General features: G+C 33.5%; 1 protein-coding gene across 1 annotated transcript; it reads right to left on the bottom strand.

Moving 5' to 3' along the window:
- Nucleotides 1–1,533: 1,533 nt before the first annotated feature.
- On the bottom strand, nt 1,534–6,924 carry LOC147382635 (L10-interacting MYB domain-containing protein-like). Its single transcript, XM_086427204.1, has 3 exons — nt 6,754–6,924; nt 5,808–6,047; nt 1,534–2,169 (listed from the first exon to the last, which is right to left on the bottom strand). The coding sequence occupies exons 1-3, from the start codon at nt 6,922–6,924 to the stop codon at nt 1,534–1,536; spliced, it is 1,047 nt and encodes a 348-aa protein (XP_086283330.1).
- Nucleotides 6,925–21,341: the final 14,417 nt, after the last annotated feature.

Below are 21,341 nucleotides of genomic sequence, written 5' to 3'. Positions count from 1 at the left end.
CTCCCGTAGATCTTTCTTCCAGTCCCGTAGATCCTTCTTCCTCGAATAGAGCAAATTCTTCATCGACAATCGCTTGTTTTCTGATAAAATTATGCAATGCCATACAAGCAACAACAATGTTTCGTTGTTTGTCCAAATTATATGAACGCATCAACTTCAAAATTGGCCATTTTACTTTCAAAACCCCAAAGGTTCGTTCGATCACGTTCCGAAGTGATGAATGTAAATGATTGAATAGCTCATTTCGACCATTTGCCCGTGATCTTCTATAATCTTGTAGATGGTATCGAACACCTCGATAAGGCGCGAGAAAACCATCCATGAGTGGGTACCCAGCGTCTACCAAATAGTATTTACCTATTATCCAAACAAAAATCAATAATTTCTAGGATTGAATATAAACAGATATAATTGACAAACTTTTAAATATATACCTGGTGGAGGATATGGAAAATTTAAACTGGGAGTATTAACTGTCTCAAGGAAGACACGTGAATCATTAGCCGACCCTTCCCAACCAACCACCACATGAGTGAACAACATGTCAAACGAACATGTTGCCATTACATTTTGTGTGAGTCCCTTATGTCCTCGATATCGTATTTGTTCTGCAATTGGTACAAATGCACTAACATGCGTCCCGTCTATCGCTCCAATACAATCCTACATATTTTTAAGGTATATTAATATATAAACATTAATAAAACAAATATTTTTCAAATATATATATATATATATATATATATATATATATAAATATAATTACCTTAAAATATGGCCAAAAACGAGGATTGTTACGGATGTGTGAAGAGACTTCATTGAGGTCGGGAGGCACAATTAAGGACATTGACAAGTTCACAATAGCCAAAAGAACTTTGTTGAAATACTTGCTAACTGTTTGAGGTGAGTGATCGAAATGATTTGCAATTAATCTTTGACCTTGATTATGTCCTATTACCAATAAGAACATCGCTAGTTGTTCTTGAATAGTAACGTAACGTCCCATCTCCAATAGACCTTGATCTTTCAAAATACTACATAGATTTAGAAATACGTGTCGTTCCATTCTAAATAGTGTATGACACGTCGCACGATTATCATCTAGTGTTTCCCGCACAAAGTCAATCCCCTTTAACTGACTATTACTATGTGGCTCCCTATATAAGAAATTATCGCAATAAAATAATGAACCTAAGACGCCTCCTGTAGTGGCCATACGTAAACCTCTTGACTCAACAGTATTGGTGGTATCACCATTTGAATCGATGGTATCAGTCGTATCATCTGAATCGATGGTAATCGTGGTATCAATTGTATCATCTGAATCCATATGACCTGCTTATAAATCCATATTAGTCCTATATATCCATCCAATAACAAATAAAATATCAAATATCCATCAACAAAAAATATATTGACCAAACTTCATAGTATATTACACCATAACACATCCAAAAAGTAACCAATGTATATTGCACCTTATAAGTGCATCATAAAACCCACATAAAATATTAAAGTAACATATAAACATGTCTAAACATTTTTCCCAGTCATAAAATCAGACATCTCATCCTCCAGCCACCCAAGACGAACCTCTGCTGATCGTAACGCACAAAATATTTCTCTGAATTGTTTGTTCTTGCCAAACATCTTCAATGCAAAACGATAAAGATCACTCTTGGGGGTTAAATCTGGTAGTTCATCTAAGAGAGACACCGACTCTTGAATACTGCCATTCTTAATATTAGTGGGATTGGTAGCAGCATATGTCTGAACATGAACTGCATCTGCAAGCTTCTCCAATGATTGGCCAATTTGCATTGCAGTAGTCTTCTTCTGCCTACGACCATGAGGTGGTAGATGATCACCACTTCTACGTCGAGCAGGGTATGTGGGTAGGGGTACAGTATGACTAGCATCATCCTCAAACTCATTATCAGCATCAGGAGTCAAGTCGAAAGGTGTATCAGACTCTGGAGGTTGGGTTGCCATAACATCTACATCATCCGCATCAAGATTCTCAGTCTGAGGTGTTGATGCAGATGGCATTGTACCAGATGCAGGCGACCACATGCGGCTACCAGTGGCATATGTACCTCCAAAAATAAAATCCAATTGTTTCGCAAACTTCAGAGGTTCCTTTCGGAATATTACATCTTTTGGATGATGCTATAAAAAATATAAACCCTATGTTACATAAAGAAACAAAAATCTTAAAATAAATAAAAGGTCAAATTATCAAAAAAAATACCTCCTGTAGCGCCCCGCCAAACGCTAACACAAATCCCAATACTGCCTCGAGGTACTAGGTGGCGCCTCGAAATTTCGGCATGGTCTCCTCTGTTTATGTTAGCGTTTCACGGGACTCAAACCTGATAAACAATACCAAACAATCCTGTATAAAGCAACGAATCCACAATGACTAATGAACGAAAGACAATAGATTTTATGAACAACAAAATAAGCAAGATCAGAGTTGCGCAAAAAGGTATAAAGTTATACAGGATTACAAAGTCTATCCTCACTCTAACATAGACCTAGCACTCAGTCCCAAAATACTATGTACACTTCCTAGGATGAACAGACTCCTAGTAGAAGTAGTCGTGTTGCTCACCGGGCAACGGACTCTGGTCGTCGATCTGACCGACCAGGTGTTCCTCGGCTAATAGCTCAGCACCCGCTGCGCCAACTGAAGGCTCTGCAACTAAAAAAAATGGAAGGAAAGGGTGAGTAACAATGGTTACCCAGTAGGTCCACAAACAATTCCTACTAATAACCCTTCCTAAGCATGATCGAATAAAGCATACTGAACATTTTAATACATGCAAGGTTTTACAAGATAAAATACGATCAACTGGTACATATAACCAGGGATGAGCAACTAAACAGTTTAAAAGTAATACATAGCATCAATCATCCATACTCATTATACATTTTCCATTTTATGCAAATAATGTTGACAACATTAAAATAATAGACATGCTTCTCATTTATAATTCGAAATATAACAACAGATACATAATACAAGTGGTGGAGTATTGGAATTAAAGAGTTGGGATTCACGACTGGATTGCTCCCAGTCAGGACATGATGTTACAACATAAATCTGGCTTTTAGTTCCTGATTTTGTGGCCGGTCGCTGCGCTTACCACACTGGTGACCATTTATCCGGCTCAGGCTGGCCGTTTGACGTGACCGTAAGCAATGGGTCTCTTTTCGATGTGTCAGAACGTTCGACTACTACTAGATTGTTAGTGATCACTGACTAATCATCTTCGTCTATGCCTATCAGGCGTGCATGTGATTCCCAAAAGACACTCCACTCGTATACGACCACCTTTACAAAACACGTTCACTGGTAAAGATAAGAAAGGAATGGACCCGGATTCCAGTTGTGACTCCACTCTCATACGCGTCCCATACCACGTATGAGTTTGGTGGTCCCTACCGTACATCCCAGGATAGTGCACCCCTCCGGATGATGTGACACACTATCCCTTCAGGCATTCACAAACCCTTTAACAGCTCACAAAATAGTTACGCATATATATAGTTTTTCATTTAAAACAAAAGAGAAACTAACAGAACAGGGTTGAGAACGGATATCCAGTTCCTACCATGCAACTGTGGCCACCCGGCCTAAAATAAATAACAGTACTCAGCGCAAGCGCTAACATAATCGGAAATAAACATGCAACCCTTTCATTAATAACCTGGATATCCTTTCACCAACCTACACACAACATACAATGTAAAATGCAGACATCACCCCGCGGGTGTGATTCTGACATTTTACCGTTCATTCCCTTTTCCCATTCTCTCAACATTCTCATTTTTCATCCTTTCAAATCAATCATTCATTTTCAATCTTTCAAAGTCATTATTTTGGTCTTTCCATTGAAAACCACCGAAGTTTATTCAAAAACAAGGTCCCGATGATGCACGGGGCAAAAGCTGTTAAAAATCATGAAAGCTGGTGAAATTTGGCTAAGTGTCGGAAACTCAATTTTTCAAAGTTTTCGAAATTGAAAACGGGTTTTTCGAAATGAAAGTCTCGATCATGAGATTCGACACCATATAGTTTTTGTAATCTAATTCAAAGAAACGCGAAAGTTATTTCATTTTGAAAACTTGCCGAAAACGTCGAAAATTACGTTTTGTTCTTTAAACAAAAATTCGGATTTTGATCCTTTGAGATTTGGATCTTAAAACCATTCCCATTGTTCCGAAATGGGGGGTAAAACCTTAATTTCATTAAAGAACTTAAAGTAAATGGAAAGTAAAAACATTTACTTAAATGTTTTTAATGAAATGAAGGGTGGAAAATAGTGTATAAGGTGTGAGGAGGTCAAGCCAAGAGTCAGAACACTGTTCTGATCAAAACTGTGCCTGTCGGTGGCTGTCGGTGGCAGAACCAGGATTCTGTCGGTGGAACCGACATATTGGTCATCGGCAGATGTCGGTGGGACCGACGGTCCTGCCGACAGAACAAAATTTTCGGGTGCTTCTTGATTTTGTCGGCGGCAGAAGCAACATTCTGTCGGTGGGACCGACAGAATGCCTTCGGTAGGTGCCGGTGGCACCGACCCTTCCCACCTACAGCCTGAACCTTACTCGAACCTTCGAGTTTTCGATCCATGTTTCGGATTCTTCTTCCATTCTTTGAATCATTCAACCCACCCACGATTTTATTATCAAAATTCGATAAAACATAAACAAAACACCTACTTCTACCATGAATTTGAAATCAAACACCAATTTCTACGATTCAAAAGCAAACAATAAGTTTTGTTTCCAAAACCCTAAATGCACATTGAGAAATCTAAAGTTACCAATAGAAATTGAAAGTCCCCTACTTGTTTGTGGACGCCGAAAGCGATGAACTTGTATAAGGATCAAAGTTGGTGGTGAAGGAGTTGGTGTTGAGTTGAGTTTGATGCAAAGTGAGCTAGGGTTTGCAATCCCCTTTGACGACGGCACTCCTTTGCTTCTACAATGAATGGGGGCCTAACTCTTGCTCGATGGAACCCTCGATGAAGATGTGTTAGGATTCACTCGAACCACACGGCTGGGTTTTGATGGAGGATAGGGCAAACAAATGAGAATGGGTTAACAAGGAGGGTGAGGTTGTAGCTATTGTCGTAGCCGACAACTTTGTCTTCTTCGTCGAAGTTCAACGGTCATTCGTTCTTAACGGATCTTGAGGAGAAGAGAGGAGAACCCTAGGTCTTTAGAAAAATCTGAGCTTTGGATGCTTTGGAGAAGAAAGAAAGTGGTTTAAAAGAAAATAAATTTTCTTTTATAACAAGGGCGAGGGCATACTTGTAATTTCCTTATTATTTCTAGTTTCGATCGTAACTTGACTATCCGGACTCGAAAAATGACAAACGAGTATTCCATTTTGACTAATTTTTCGCTACGGATCTAATGGTAATGTCGAATTTTCTTGATTCTTCCTCTAACGAAAATTTTTCTGTATGGGTCCCACTCGATGCGAAATTCGAGGATTTGTTAACTTTTTCACTCAAACTTGGATTCAAACTTGTTTATAGGCTAAAATATATATTTCGATCATTTTGAAACTAATGGTGAAGTCGATCTTCAATAAAAACGAACATAGCATAATTCGGGTACTTGACTCTAAGTTTCCTTTCTAAAATATTCTTCAAATAAATACTATTTGATTTCCTCGAGATACGAGTTAAAAATACGGGGTGTTACACCTCCAACCACCCATCCCACCACTCATCACTTGCATCTAATATGCCAGTCTCAATATCATAAGAGACGCCTGTATTCGTGCAAACCTTATTCCAACGTCCCCAAATGCCTTTTTGTCTATCCCATTTGTTCTTCATTTGCCCTCTATCGTAAAAAACATTTGTTCTTTTGTTAAACTCCTTAACCAAGAAATCATAACCAGTCTTGTCAAGTACTTTATGCGGTCTCCTCCCCTTCTTAACTAAGTCATAACAGATCTCGACCCAAACTTCATGTTGTTTGGGTGTCCAATCTGCTTTCCCACTCTTTGAATTGTTATCTTCCATCTGCCAATGGTAATAACAAGAGTAGCGCATAGAATGGCACATGTCATATTCTATTTCAATAATATAATTGTTGAACAATAATTGTTGTGTGTGTGTGCGTGTGTAAGTTAAAGAAAAAAATATATATTAACTTTTGCACAGTGTATAATCAAAGAGAGAAACCAGGAGGCAATGTCAGGTTACCATATAGATAGCCGGAAGAACGCACAGTTCTCAGTCCCACGGTGAGGGAGCCCTGTGTTCTCGATCTTTGACTGTACAACGTACAGTAATTGTTGTGTGTGTGTGTGTAAGTTAAAGAAAAACATATATAAATTTTTGAACCATTGTATACTATTTGGGTAGGTAGTGTGTTGGAGATTCACATTTTGGGATATGGGAATAATGAGTTAATTGATCGAGTCTTCATTATATCACAAATAATTCATTCGTGAAAAACTGAAAATCCTATTAGTTCAGGCTTTAATGCCTACAACGTCAGCCCAGAAACGTGACTCCTTTAAAGATAAATAGCAGACTAGTTCTTTATTACTCTCACTCAGGCAGAAGAAATCATAACCGCCTCTTGTGAATGCGAGTGTGTTGGGAAATAGGTAGTTGCAGAGGAGATGATGGAGCAAATTGTTGGGGAAGAGAGAACAGAGATTTGTTTTAATCAAAAGAAACAAAGCCAACAAATTTGAAGGCCAACGGGTGGTCTTAGAACCATGCCTTTCATCATATGTCCATGCCGGACATAACTTGCAATAATCGAATTATAAGATGCAACATTTCGTTCATCGAACACCTTACTAGATGTCGATAATTCACCTAAAGATGAATAAACAGAGATAAGATTGTTGCATATAAAGATGGGTTGGTCAAATTTTGAACCCATTGTGATTGTGAGTGCGTGGAAGGATTTTGTTGCAGCAAGAGATCGAGCTCTCGAGAGTGATTGAAGCAGTAGAGGGAGGTTATTTTGGTTAAATTCTTCATGGAATGATGGAGGAAGGATTGAAGAAGTAGAATAAGTCAAAGTGGATAATTTTTTGATAGTGCAGGTAGTGTTGCAGAGAAGAACTCTGTGATGGTTTTTAATTTGTGAAGAATTCATCCAAGAAAACCACTAATTCTTTGATCTTAATTCTTATCTTGTTCACACCAAATAGCATTCCACACATTTTAAGATGACGAGGCAATCCAAGAAAACTGAGGGTGGGCAACTGGTTTTAGTCACTGATTGCATAATACACTCATTCTCTGAATAAATGAAGAGTTAGAAAAATGAAAATCATACCTAGTTCATCTTAGTTTGAAATGATGGTAACTAATCGAAAAAATAATGACATAATGTCCAATGGGCTTATAACATAAAACCAAAGCTTTTCTAAGTTATAATCAAACACAAAGCTCCAAAATCATATCAGATCCTTATTAACAGATGGATTCAAGCTCATTAATTATAGAATTTTTAAACTTCATTTCCATATATAACTTATGCTAAATCATTTTATTTGTAAAACATGGTTCGAAGTTCCAATCTTGGGGGCTCTTTTGGTCAGTTGAAATCCAAGACAAATCCATAACATGGCATTCCCATCAGCTTGAGACCAAGACATCTTTGGATGATAAATTCTAAGAATAAACTATACTTTGAACCATGACTAATCATTTGGTCATAAAAATGGGAAAAATGAAAATACATAACACTGGTGAATAATCCAATCCAAGGTTGGGCAAAATAAGCAACAGACATTATTAATGGTGAATAATTCTGACCCTATCAATGGTGAATAAAAATAAGCAACAAAAATAATGCAATAATTTCTGATTCGATCAATGGTAAATATTTATTTTTTTTAAATAAAAATCTAACAAGAAAAACAGTAACAGATCTAAAAATCTAACAAGAAAAAGTTCTGTTAATCGATCTTCAAGTTGCAATTTCTTCAAAGATCCAAATCGATGAGAGAGGGAGAGAGAGAGAGAGCTCACAGATCGTGTTCGAAGCTGCTGTGAGAAGGAACCGAAAGGCGTCGATCGGAAAATAGGCAAACGGAGAGTTTGAGTTCGCTTAGACTTCGATTCGTCGTCGTCAATGGCGTCGATCGGACTCGGAGTTGTCAATGGCGTCGATCGGCGTCACTGTCTTCACCGATTTTAGGTTTAAAAATGGGTTTCGAATCCTTTGCTGTTAATCGATGGGTTTCGGTTTAACAAGACAATGTTGTCTTTGTCGATGGGTTAGGATCGGAAATTGATCGCCGTCGTCAAGTAGATCGTCGATGCTGTTGAAATCGATGAGAGACAGAGAGAGAGCGAGAGAGAATGGACGAAGGGCTGCTGTCGGTCTTTTGTTTTATCGCGGACAGTGGCTGAAAATTTGATAAAAGACGAAGGTCATTTTCGTCTTTTCACTTCCCCGCTTTTCAACTCAGCTGTGCGAAGCTGCTATTATTTGCTTTTCAAAACTGCGGTCAACGATAACAATTTGCGTTTCAAATTTCGAAACGCAAATATTAGAAGCGCTATCAAGCACGTTGCAGCGAGTCAAAATTTGCTTTTTGACGCAAACGCATCAAAAGCTGAGTTTAGAAGCGCTATCAAGCACGCCCTTAGTGTTTCAGCTTCTGACAACAGATTCTGACAGCAGAAGCTGACAGCAGATTCAGGCAGCTGAATCAAACGGGACCCTTAGTGTTTAATTATAATTCTTTTAGAGAGAGTTATTATTTAATTAGAATTATTTTAGGTAGAGTTATATTTTAATTAGAATTGTTTTAAATAGAATTAATGTTTAATTAGAATTCTATTAGGGTTTTGACTTTTAGTCTCACTTGATTGACTTTAAGATTTTGACTTCTAATCTTACTTGATTGACTTTAGTCTCACTTGATTGACTTTAAGATTTTGACTTTAGTCTTACTTGATTGACTTTAATTTTGACTTTAGTCGTACTTGATTGACTTTAATTTTGACTTTAGTCTTACTTGATTGACTTTAAGATTTTGACTTTAGTCTTACTTGATTGACTTTAATTTTAATTAGGATTTCACTTTACATTAATTAATATTTTAATTATTAATTTCAAAATTTTTAATTATTAAAATTGTAAAATTACCGTTTTACTCTCGGAGATGACTTTTTACGTTTTAAGTCGGTTTTTGACGTTCTACGATGCTTTGAAATCGATTTTTCATAAGGAATTCAACGGGAATATTGGTTTGTGTCATTTATGAAATTTTTTGTGCGAAATGGTCGTGAACCTTATGAGGGGCATTTTCGTAATTTTATCAAATTTTGTGAAAATTGACGAAATGATTTATTTGATTGTGATTTTTTATTTTATGTATTTGAAAAGATTTTCTTAAGCGTAATGTAAGCTCTAGGGATATTTTTAGGTTAGGGGTATTTTGGTAATTTGGTCATTTTTTAGTGATTTTTATCGTAAAACTTCTTTTTGTCGACAAAATGATGATTTCTACGTTTTTGGGATTATATTTTTCTAGAAAAGTGTGGTTTCTATAGTTTTATCAGTTCAAGATACCTCATCTGAATTTCTAAAACATATCTAGTAATAAAATATAGCAATGGAATAATCATCCATCATTGGGAACCGTTGCAATCGGGTTGACGAGTTGATTAATCAGGTGAGTGCAAAAATGGGGTGTCTACAACATACTAGTAAGGAAAAATTATGCTGAAATGGAATTTTCAACATAAGGTCGAATGATCAAGGTAAGTTCAGTCGATCGAACTCGAGACGTACTCATTTTTTATTCCCTTATGAGATGATAGTTTGGTCGACCAAGGTGGGTCAACTGAGCTTTTCTTGGGTTGATCAAACCCGAGAAGAATGCATTTTGTACTTCTTCATGGGACAATGGGTAGGTCAATCGAGTGTAATTTTTTTTGTTATTTTTCTCCGATTTTGTCCCAAAATCACCCATAATCTTTGCATAAGTTCTTAAATCATTGATGATCATAATAACTAGTAGATCTACTTATTTTCACTAATATAACGCAATAATTACAAATATAAAATAAGTTCAACGAATTTAAAATATCTAATCATGCATGGTTTTGAAGAATGTTGGTCCTAATTTGAAATCCAAATCTAGTTATTGATGTAAAATGATTTTTTTCTACAAAAATAATTGTAACAAAAGGGTAGAAGGGGGAGTTCTTACCTTGAATGCCTCTTCTATAATGCAATAACTCTGAGATCTACTCCCAAAGGCCCTCTTTATTCACTTTCCAACCTTCATCTTCGAAGAACACACGATCTTCTTGGATCAACATGAAGTCCTCGACATGAAAAATCTTTTTCACTTTCATCCAGTCTTAAGTCCTACTATATGATTTTTGAATCGATGCTTTTAATCTATAGAGGTTAGGTTTTGTTCTTGGAAAAGGGAATGTAAAGTCTGTAAATTTCTAATAAGTATGGTATTTATAATGACCTAGGGACTTAAATGTCTGTTTTGAGTTTATTTTGTTTTGTTTAAAAATTCTATATCTCAAGTTCCTTTTTTACAAACTTATAGTCTATTTTGGGATAATTTTTTTGATACGAACCTAATGATATCCTTGGATATTTTTTCAAAATCATTTTCTAGAAAAAAATATTTCTAAAAGACTAAACTTAATCGTTAATCAAAATTCTTTGAGATGCATACTAGATATCTAAGAGATTATGCTAGTGGGGTGATTACCACATTGAAGTGTTGCACTACGATATTAAAGTGACATACAACAATATTGTAGTAATACAATATAATAAGTTACCGACTCGCTATTATTGAGAATATATTGAAATAATATGCTATGATTTTGTCAAAAATCATAAAAATATTAAAGTGACAAGCAATGATATAATAACGCCACTCTTCGTTTTTATAATGTTGTACTACTATATCGTAACATGTTGCTACCATGTTGTAATGCATACCCTATAATATCTTCATCGATCACTATTTCCAACAAAAAATCATAATGTAGATTATTTTTTTTTGAATTTTTCTTAAATAATTCGAACTTACTTTTTGCACTTTGTGTTTCTCATTGAAATAATGAAATTTATTTTGTTGCATCAAGATCTAGATCTCCCAACAATTGTTCTTGATTTCAAGTAATTACTTTTTAGACTTTAATAGCCTAAATAACTAGGTTATTGGTGAAGTGATTTCCCTAAGGAAGCTCAATGTATGTTTTGTTGAAGTGAGATTGTGAATGACAGAGCAGGGAAGTAAATAGTAAAAGTAATAATTAAATTTTATAGGGATGGAGGTAGTTTTGCCATTTCTTCTCAAGAGAGATTTACTCGGTAGACCTAACTGTTACACTTTTATTACAAAAACTCCCTTAGAGTTCTGACAACTCTATGGAACCTTGCTTTATGAAGTTTGTTACCCATTAAACCTCACTTTATCAAGTTCTTTACTGAGCAAACTAGAGTGGGATCCACGTCATAAAATTCAGATTTATGCAGTTAATTTGTTACTTAACATACCTAGGAGTGGATTTCTACCACATCAATTTTTTGCATCCAAAAATATGATCTAATAATGCATAGGATTATAAAAGAAAATTTTTTAAGAATTTTAAAAAAAATAGAGTTTTCACATGTTGAATTTTAGTTTTAAATTTGGGAGTTCAATAGCCATCCATTTTCAATATCTACGATCAAAGCTCAAAAATATTTTTTCTTTTTTGAATTTATTTTTGAATGTGAGTTTTTTCCATGAAATCTAAAAGAATTTATTGTTGGATTGCTAATTTTATAATCCATGTGGGCCCAACGGCCCATGGTAAGATTTTAAATCTTCTTAAGTTAGTCATGCTAACCTGATTTATAAAGTAAGGTTCAGTTTAGTAACCAACTTGATAAAGTAAGGGAGTTTTTGTAATAAAATTACAACAGACAAGTCTGCCCAGTAAATTTCTCTTTTTTCAATATTAGATGATGTGGCAAGAAAAAGAGGGATGAAACCCTTATTGCAAATAGATAGGGGCTAATACCAGGGCAGAGCTAGGATTTTGCCTATGTGGGGGCAACTAATACTCTTATACATTCTAAAAAATATTGTGGGAACAATAATTATGAAAAAAAATTCACCATTTTTATTAGTTGTAATAGCACATAACTCCTTATTATTATTATTTTAAAAAAAAAAAAATTGTGGGGACAAATGTGACAACCCATCCATAAAACTATGTATCTCAAGGAAAATGTCCCAACAAATCCGTATGGTCAAAAAATTGGGAAGTTTATCCGAAAATAAGTTTGGAATAAAACATCTTTGGAAGAAGCGTTAGAAGAAGAAATGCATTTGGGAAATTAACGAAGAAACCAAAATAGGTGGGATTACGAAAAGGATGTGTAAGGAGTGGGAGTTCTGGATAATGGGTAATTTCATTAGATAAGTCTCAAAAAAATCATTCTAGATGATATATCCACACAACGAAATTTGACAAGAAATGATTCGACAAAGAGGCCACGAACTCAGATTTTCCCAATAGATGTATGTGAGTCAACCATTATTGACCAAGGTCAAGGTCAATAAATCAAACCCAAATCAGATTAAGGTGGACCCCACCAATTTAGTTAAACATTTAATTCAACTTAGAACTAAGGTTAACTTAGGTCAATTGATCAAGTAAATTGAGATTGACTTGGGTCAAGGGGGTATTATTGGATGAGGACACCTCATCCAAGATATGTGTCATGTGTGGGTTCACCCATGGACACATGCCAGCTTGCATGTTGTAGACACCCCATTTTTGCATCTGCCTAATTCGACAATTCGTCATTTGGTTGTTGTGGATTCCTAATGATGAGCATAAAAGAACTCGAAGGCTTGTGAGTACTGTTTGATTCCTTCTATTTCTAGTTTCTTTTCATCCCCCCTACTCGTCACGACTCAACATAGAAATTTACGCACGCTTAGGATCGCTACATCTTACGTCCGACTTAGTAAGCACGTACGTATAGGTTCGCTACACAGTGCGATAACTTAGAGACCACACTATGCTAAGAAATTACAATCTCGAGACTTAAAAATAACTACACAGGGACTGAAAGAAACCTCACGTTGAAATTCGTAAAAATCTATAAAAAATCATTAAAATGACGAAAATGCCTCTCATTAATTTCAGACCTCTAAAAAATCTCGGAAGTACCTCCATTGGACTCAGAATGTGATTTTGAATCTAACGAGACCCAAATCGATGAAAACAGAGAAATTCGTAAAAATCTGTAAAAAATCATCAAAATGACGAAAATGCCCCTCATAAATTTAGGACTCCCAAAAAATCTTGGAAGTACCTCCATTGCACTCAGAATGTGATTTTGAGTCTAACAGGACTCAAATCGATGAAAACAAAAAAAAGTCAAGGAAAATCTGTAAAAATCACCAAAATGAGGAAAATACCCCTCATAAATTTCGGACCTCCAAAAAATCTTAAAAGTACGTCCATTGCACTCAGAATGTGATTGCGAGTCTAACGGGATCCAAATTGATGAAAATAGAAAAATTCAAGAAAAATAGTCAAAAAATCATAAAAATGACCAAAATACCCCTCAATATCCAACTCTAACATATAGACCTTGATTTCTAGGAAAATAAAATTCAAATCGAAAATCAAAATAAAATTCAACCATAAGAACCCATTTAAAATCAAATTTTAACCAAAAATCAAAATAAAATTCAAATTGAAAATTAAACTAAAATTTAACCAAGATCAAATTAAAATTTAAAATTTAACAATAATTTAAAATCGAAAATCAAATTAAATTTCAATAAAAATACAAAATAAAAATTAAACTAAAATTTAATCAAGAAATCAATTAAAATATAAAATCAAAATCAAAATTTAAACATCAAACTTAAATATCAAATTAAAATATCGACAAAAATCAATCTAAATTCAATCAAAATTAAATTGAAAATCATTAGAATCAATCAAATCGATCAACCAATCAAAATCAAATTAAAATTGAATCAATCAAATCAAATTTTAAAATCAAATTGAAATTCAAAATCAAATTAAAAAAATTCAAAATCAAATCATAATCAAACAAAAGTCAAATTAAAATTCAATTGATTAAACAAACTGAAAATTAAAATCCATCAAACTTTTAAATCAAAATCCAATCCATCGATTAACATTGAAATTAAAATCCAATTGAAAAATTAAAATCGATCAATCGAATTCAAAATTAAATCAATCAACCAAAAAAAAATTTACTCGATCAAATTGAAATTCAAATCCGATTGAATTAAAATCGAGTTCCAACCGACCAATCAATTTAATGGTCTATAAGATCATTAAGGCGAGTAGCGTGAGATCACCACCCCCCATTCTTCAAAAATAAAAAAATAAAAAATAAAAAATGAGAGAGAAAAAACGTGAACACACATTTTCTTCTCCAACTCTCTCTTCCCCATGTCCTCTATATCCCTCTCTCCAACTTCTCATAACTACTCATGTCCTCCACCATCTCTTCCATCTCTCCCTCTCTCATGTTTGATGGTAGAACCACCATAAAAGAGGATCAAATGAACCGTTAAAGGGGAGAAAAAATATTTTTGAGGCTACCCTTTAAAAAAAATAACATTTTTTTCACCATTAAACCTACAACCTTCTTCTTTCTTCTATAAAAAAAAAAGCCACACCTTCTTCCCTTCTTCTCCATTAACATCCTCAACTTCTCTCTCCCTCTCTCTTTACAATAAAAAAAATCAGTCATAACCTCACCTCCATTAACGTCTTCTTCGTTACCCTCAAAGAAAAAAAATTGATTTTGGAAAAAGATTCACACATCAAACTCGCAAGATCACGGTACTACTCATAAGGTATTTCGAGTTTTTATTTAAGGAATCCAAGCATCCAAAATCATTCGGCAAAGGTAAAATTTTTTATTTATTTACTTTTTTATTTCATTTATTTATTCTTGACTTCATAATTTTTTATGTACCCGAATGGATTCGTCAATTTTTGAGGTGTACGTGACACTAATGACAATTTTTAAATTTTCTAAAATATTGATGGATCAACCAATTGATTATTAATATTACCGAATCGATTTTCTCATTTTGTAATATTAATGGATCAATTCGTTGATTTTGCGAAATGTATGGGCTAATTCATTAAGTTTGACGCACGTGGCAATTTTGAAAAATCAAGATTTCCTTGATCAAAATTATTGAGTTGACTCATTAATTCAATGATTTTTCCGCACGTGACAATTTTGAAAACTCAAAATTTTCTTGATTAAAATTATTGAGTCTACTCACTGATTTTGGGCACATTAGAAATTTGAATTGATTTATTTTCTATAAAATGGATATGTGAGTTAATTCAATGATTTTGACACACGTGACGATTTTGAAAAATCAAAATTTTCTTCATCAAAATTATTGAGTCTACTCACTGATTTTAGGTACATTAGAAATTTGAATCGATTTTTATTTTCTATAAAATGGATATGTGAGTTAAATCAATGATTTTGACGTACGTGGTGATTTTGGAAAATCAAAATTTCCTTGATCAAAATTATTGAGTTGACTCACTAATTTTAGTTACATTAGAAATTTGAATCGATTTTTTTCTCTATAAAATAGATATGTGAGTCAACTCACTGATTTTGTATACATTGAAAATTTAAAATCGAAGTTTTCTATGAAATTGACGCATGAGTCAACTTATTATTATTTTTTTTTTGTGCATTGAAAATTTTAAATTGAGATTTTCTACAAAATCGAGCATGTGAGTCGACTCATCGATTTTAATACACGTGGCATTTCAAAAATCGAGTTTCTTTGATAAAAAATTTGTGAGTCGATTCACTGATTTTAATACACGTGACATTTCAAAAATCGAGTTTCTTTGATAAAAAATTTGTGAGTCGATTCACTGATTTTAATATACGTGGCATTTCAAAAAAATCAAGATTTCTTTGATTAAAAAATTTGTGAGTCGATTCACTGATTTTAATATACGTGGCATTTTAAAAAATCAAGATTTCTTTGATTAAAAAATATGTGAGTCGACTCACTGATTTTAATGCACGTGACGATTCAAAATCGAATTTCTTTAATAAAAAATGTGTAGGTCAACTCACTAATTTAGTGTACGTGGCAGCTCAAAAATCGAATTTCTTTGATAAAATGTCGTCAATCAATTCACTAATTTTATATACGTGGCATTGAAAATCGATTTCATATTATTCAAAATATGATCGAATTGATCCATTAATTTTTGGTGCCATGTAAGCCTTATTAAATAATGGATTTTCTTTATACAAAATTCGAGAAAAATTGTAATTATTTTAGTCGTAGGATTTATTTAGTAAATTCGATGCGATTTGATGATGATTGGACCATGGTCTTGACCCTAGTCTTATCGCGTTGACCATAAGTTAGTTTTGGATCATAGTAGAGACCGATCATCTCGATCGAACGGGTTCGGTGCCTAACACCTTCCAAAACCCGTAACCTGGCCCCTTACCCATCTCTCTGATCCGAGGACCGACCCATATCCATTTAGAGTTAATTTTGGTTCCTAGACCTAAACTAGGTGACGACTCCCTATTTTTTTAAAATCCCCGAGATACGTAGATCGAACCCCTATCTGCTATTTAGTGGACGGCCGGGTCGAGGCGATTTCACATGTTTAAGCCATACCACATAACATGATCATTTTATGCATGATTTTCCCTAGTTAATCATGCCATGGTTAGCTAACCATGGTCATATGTGGTTTAAGTTTTATAAGATCAAGTTGAAAAGAAGAAATTGTTTCTCCTACTCCCCCAAAATTTTTAGCCCAAGTTACAGCACCAGATCATGTTATACTCCTGAGTAGAACCTCCCCAAGAACCTCAAATTCCAACTTTCTAAGAGATCAAATTCTCCTTATCCTTTAAGTAACACCAAGTGGGATTAAGAAAAGGATGTGTCATTCGTAAGGTAAGTCAAAGCTCGGGTAAAGCTCAAGATACTCAAGTAGAATTCTAACTTCTCGGTTAAACCGAGAAGTTCACAACTGTATTGTAGATGTTTTTATATTTTATACGTAAAAGTTTATATTTTCCTTATCAAGTTTCATCTTATATTTGGTGATCTTAGAAATCCTTATTTATTCGAATTCCTTCACTATATGATGTGAATTATGTTCTAAATCTCTATATTATGTATATAAAGATCATTCAAGTAGAGTTTTATTAAGTATTTACGATCGTATGATCGTAACCATGAATTTACAAATTTGGGTGATATTGCAATGATTATCTTAAATATATTCTTTTCAAATTATGTGTGCTCTACTACAATTATGTTTATCAAAATCATTGACAAATGGTGTGTGGAACAAAAAGAAAATAAGCTTGAAACAAACTACGAGAAACTGCAGGTTTCTATGAAAAGGTAGTTGCAAGGTGGGAGTCACGATAGCACCCCCACCCACCTCAACATAATCTACGTAGGCACCACAGAAATCAGTCCACTACCACCTTGGGTGAAATGTGGGGATTGAAAAATGCATTTCTGTTTAAAAGTTTTGTAGGACTCGTATGATCTCCAATTTGTGTAAAACTCATTTTAAAAAAAATATATATATTATTTTATTGTTGATAAAGTTTTAAAAATTAGTTTTTCATTGTAATTCTTGTAATGTACTATAATTATAAATGGTCGACTTTACGTTAAAATACAAATATTATTTTGACATACACTCAAATCGATTTTAGAAAATACTATTATGTTCTCTGCGGTAACATAGTATCAATCATGTGATATGGAACATGAGTTTAAATAAAGATTCTTTTAAGAAATACGTTTATCAAAAAACAAACTTGAACTCAAACTTGACGAGTTAGTATAATTGCAAACTAGGAGTTTATAAGAAAATATTAAGGCTACATTAGGGATTAGGATTAATGTGCCCTATCTTGGAAGATGGTCTAAATAAATATTACAGGAATGATTATGGTTGAATACATAAAAAATTATGTGATAATATTTTCTATGTTAGAAATATTAACGGATGAGTAGTAAGGATCAATTAGTACATAGAATCATGGACTTTGAGAAAGAAAGTGCTTGATGTTTGTTTATATTTTGGATCAGGAGTACCCAGTGATATTTAGTTTCGGCTTGAGAGGACCCATGCATTTATGTTTAGGTTAAGAGCACCTGAGATGTGTTATTATTATTATTATTATTATTATTTTTTTTTGTGTGGTTATAATGAAGAAAGGAAAATAGGTATATAAGTCAGTGATACTTTAGATTTCACATGCTAGCCTGATAAGCATGATGAAGACAGTTGGTCCCGTGATCGTTAAAAGCTTATGGTAGTCAAATTGATTTACCAAGTTGAAGAAGGATCCCCGTGATCAAGGGAAATCCCAGTTAATAGCCAACCCGAGCCGGACAAAGTGTGAGCCATTGACAATCAAGCACACCGTAGAATCAGGACCTAACATTATTGATCCCTTATCGATTAAATTGGGATACCTGACTGAGGCGTAATTCAATAGTGAAATTTATTACACGTTTCAATATACAACACTGTACTTGTCTGCATTATAATGCCAATGTGATCGATGTGTTTATTTTCTATTGAATGAGATGTGAAATGTATTTATATTTGAGAACATCATGATCTAGAAACCTAGATGATAATTGTACAAATTGATGATATTTATCCTCAATTTGTTGTGATTAATTAATATTAATTTGATTAGTATAGCCTAACTAGTTGAATTTTCTTTCTTGTAGGTCTTGGAGGTTCAAAATGAGAGAAAAATGTTAAAAATGATTTTTTTGTAAATAAAACATGCAAAAGGGTGGAAGAGCAATTATGAGACAAGTTAAAGGAAGGACTAAAGAAAGAAAAGTTTTCAAAAATGGAAATCTCTACACATTCTCTTACGTAAAAAAAATAAAAAAATCTTATTCTGTATTGTCTTATTCTAAAATATTTCATACATCTCTTCACAGTTTTCTTGTTTCTATTTCTTCTTCTCTCTTTCCTCCACATGTTGAATTCTCTATCCTCTCATATCTCTCACCTTCTATTTTAATTGATTTTTATTTTCTCTATTCTCTTAACATTATTTATTTTTTTACACTTTTAATTATTTTTTTTCTTCTTCTCCAATCTTTCTCACATCTTTAATTTTTTTAATTTTTTTTTCTAATTTTTTTTTGTTCAATAATTTTGATGAACTTGTTTATGAAAATTGTTGCTAAAATCCTAACTAGGGCTAAGAGTGAAACTTGAAGATTGTAATTTTATTTCGATTTACAATGGTGGATTAATGTTTATATTTTTTTGAATTGATTTAAGGTGAGTTAATTATTTTTGTATAATTATATATTTATAAATTCTATTTGAGTTTTTATCTACGATCCTCACATTGAATACTTAAAAAAATTTCTTGATTCATTGTGGATGATTGTTACATTGATTGCTTAAAAAATCCCTATGGTATGTGAATGTGCAACACGTAGTGACTTTATATTTTTCAAAATATTTTAGAATATAATTTTTGGTTTAATTGTTATATCACTCGGTTAGGGAGAATCTTTATTTGAATCTAACCGGAAAAAAAAATTGTTGAATAAATAAAATTGTGATTTTTGAATGGATCCTCAATGCCTTAACGTTTTCTTTTTAATTTTGTTTTAAATCTTTTAATTTTTGCTCCATATGAAAGTGTGAAAAATCATTTTTTTAATAGTTTAGGTCAAATCTTCTCCCATCTCATCCGTGTTTTATTTCAATTTTTACATAATCCCCGATTATCGACCTTGGACTCCCAATATTTTGCTACTTCGTTACAACCCTGCACTTGGGGTATTTATTATACACTATGCCAATCATAGCAATAGACCTGTGAGTCGGGGAATTTGATTTCTGACTATAGGTTATAAATATGAAAGCTAGGAAATAAAAGAATGATGTGTAGTTCGTAAAGTTTTGTGGAAGGTTTGAGTTTGATAACATAAGAGTATTAGATGGCTTAGATAAAAGGTGTTTGTTGTATTTTATAATCAATTATGATAAATTATGTAAGTATTATATAATTATTAAATGTAATCACCAAACCACACAATAGTGTGATAAGAAATTCCTGCATATATTTTAGAAAAATGACATTGATATTGACCTCGTAAGTTATGATTTTAGCACGATTACTCGTTCATTCTACAATTATATTGTAAATTCCAATTCTATTGAGTAACATTCCTATTATTCATCCATTCTATTCCTTGGTGCAGGATTGTATTATTCGAGTAAAAACCCATGTGAGCAAAATGTTGGCATGGATAGATGTCCTGGAGGATTTTGCAAGGAGATGTTTTCGAATCACTGCCAAAAAACGAGAAGATGACTGGTTTTGTCTACACAATATCAGTGGAGACTTAGGAAGATGGGTCTATTGAGTTGAATATTAAGATGTGGATCACAATAGAATGCTTGTAGGGGAGTAGATATGCAGGTTGGAGGTTGGTCCAATTTTTGGGGTGACTTTGGTGGGATTTAGATTTACTTTTAGAGATTCTGTAAATCCCAAATGTTTGTTTTTAAATACTCATTGTACATAAACTCTTTGTTTTTAAATATATATATATATATATATATATATATATATATATATATAAAATCTTTTAAAGTTGCACTCTGGTTATTTTGACATATCGTTTTGAAGCATTTGTTTGTTTTAGTAAAGATTTTATTCACTCTTAAATGGGACTATGAATTGTCACTATATTATATTTTATTAAAAAATGACGTGTCAGGTCGTGTCCTCAGAAGGGGAGTGATAACAAGTGATCCCATTTCCCCAACTTAAATCCGTCCTTGGATAGGGTTTCAAGGATGATATAAGTTGCAACCCATACTTTAGGGTTGGATTAGGGCTAATGCACACTTAACCCAAGTCCACCCATTGACAACCCCATAAAATCATATTCTTCCTATAAATTCTAATAACTTTCGCAGGATTAATTACATCATATATAAGTACTAGATCGAGTTTGCCCATGTCCATAACACAAACATCCTCTTTGAGGTTTGAGGGTGAAGGTAGAATAATAATAAAGTTGGAGGGGTAATATTAAAAATCTTTGAAATTAAGGGGTAAAAGAAGAAAAATAATAAAGTTTGAGATGTATTATATTATGAAATGGAGAAGAGGAAAGACACTAACGTGTGTTAAAGGGGTAAAAGATGAAAGTTAATAAAATTGGAGGAATATTATTGAAAAGTGAGGAGAAGAGGAAAGACAATAAAATTAAA

Source organism: Akebia trifoliata, chromosome 16, assembly GCF_017979445.1.
Source record: "Akebia trifoliata isolate Shusen 1 chromosome 16, ASM1797944v1, whole genome shotgun sequence".
NCBI lineage: Eukaryota > Viridiplantae > Streptophyta > Magnoliopsida > Ranunculales > Lardizabalaceae > Akebia > Akebia trifoliata.
Note: the sequence above shows the minus strand (reverse complement) of the source record. Positions and strands in the feature narration are given on the sequence as shown.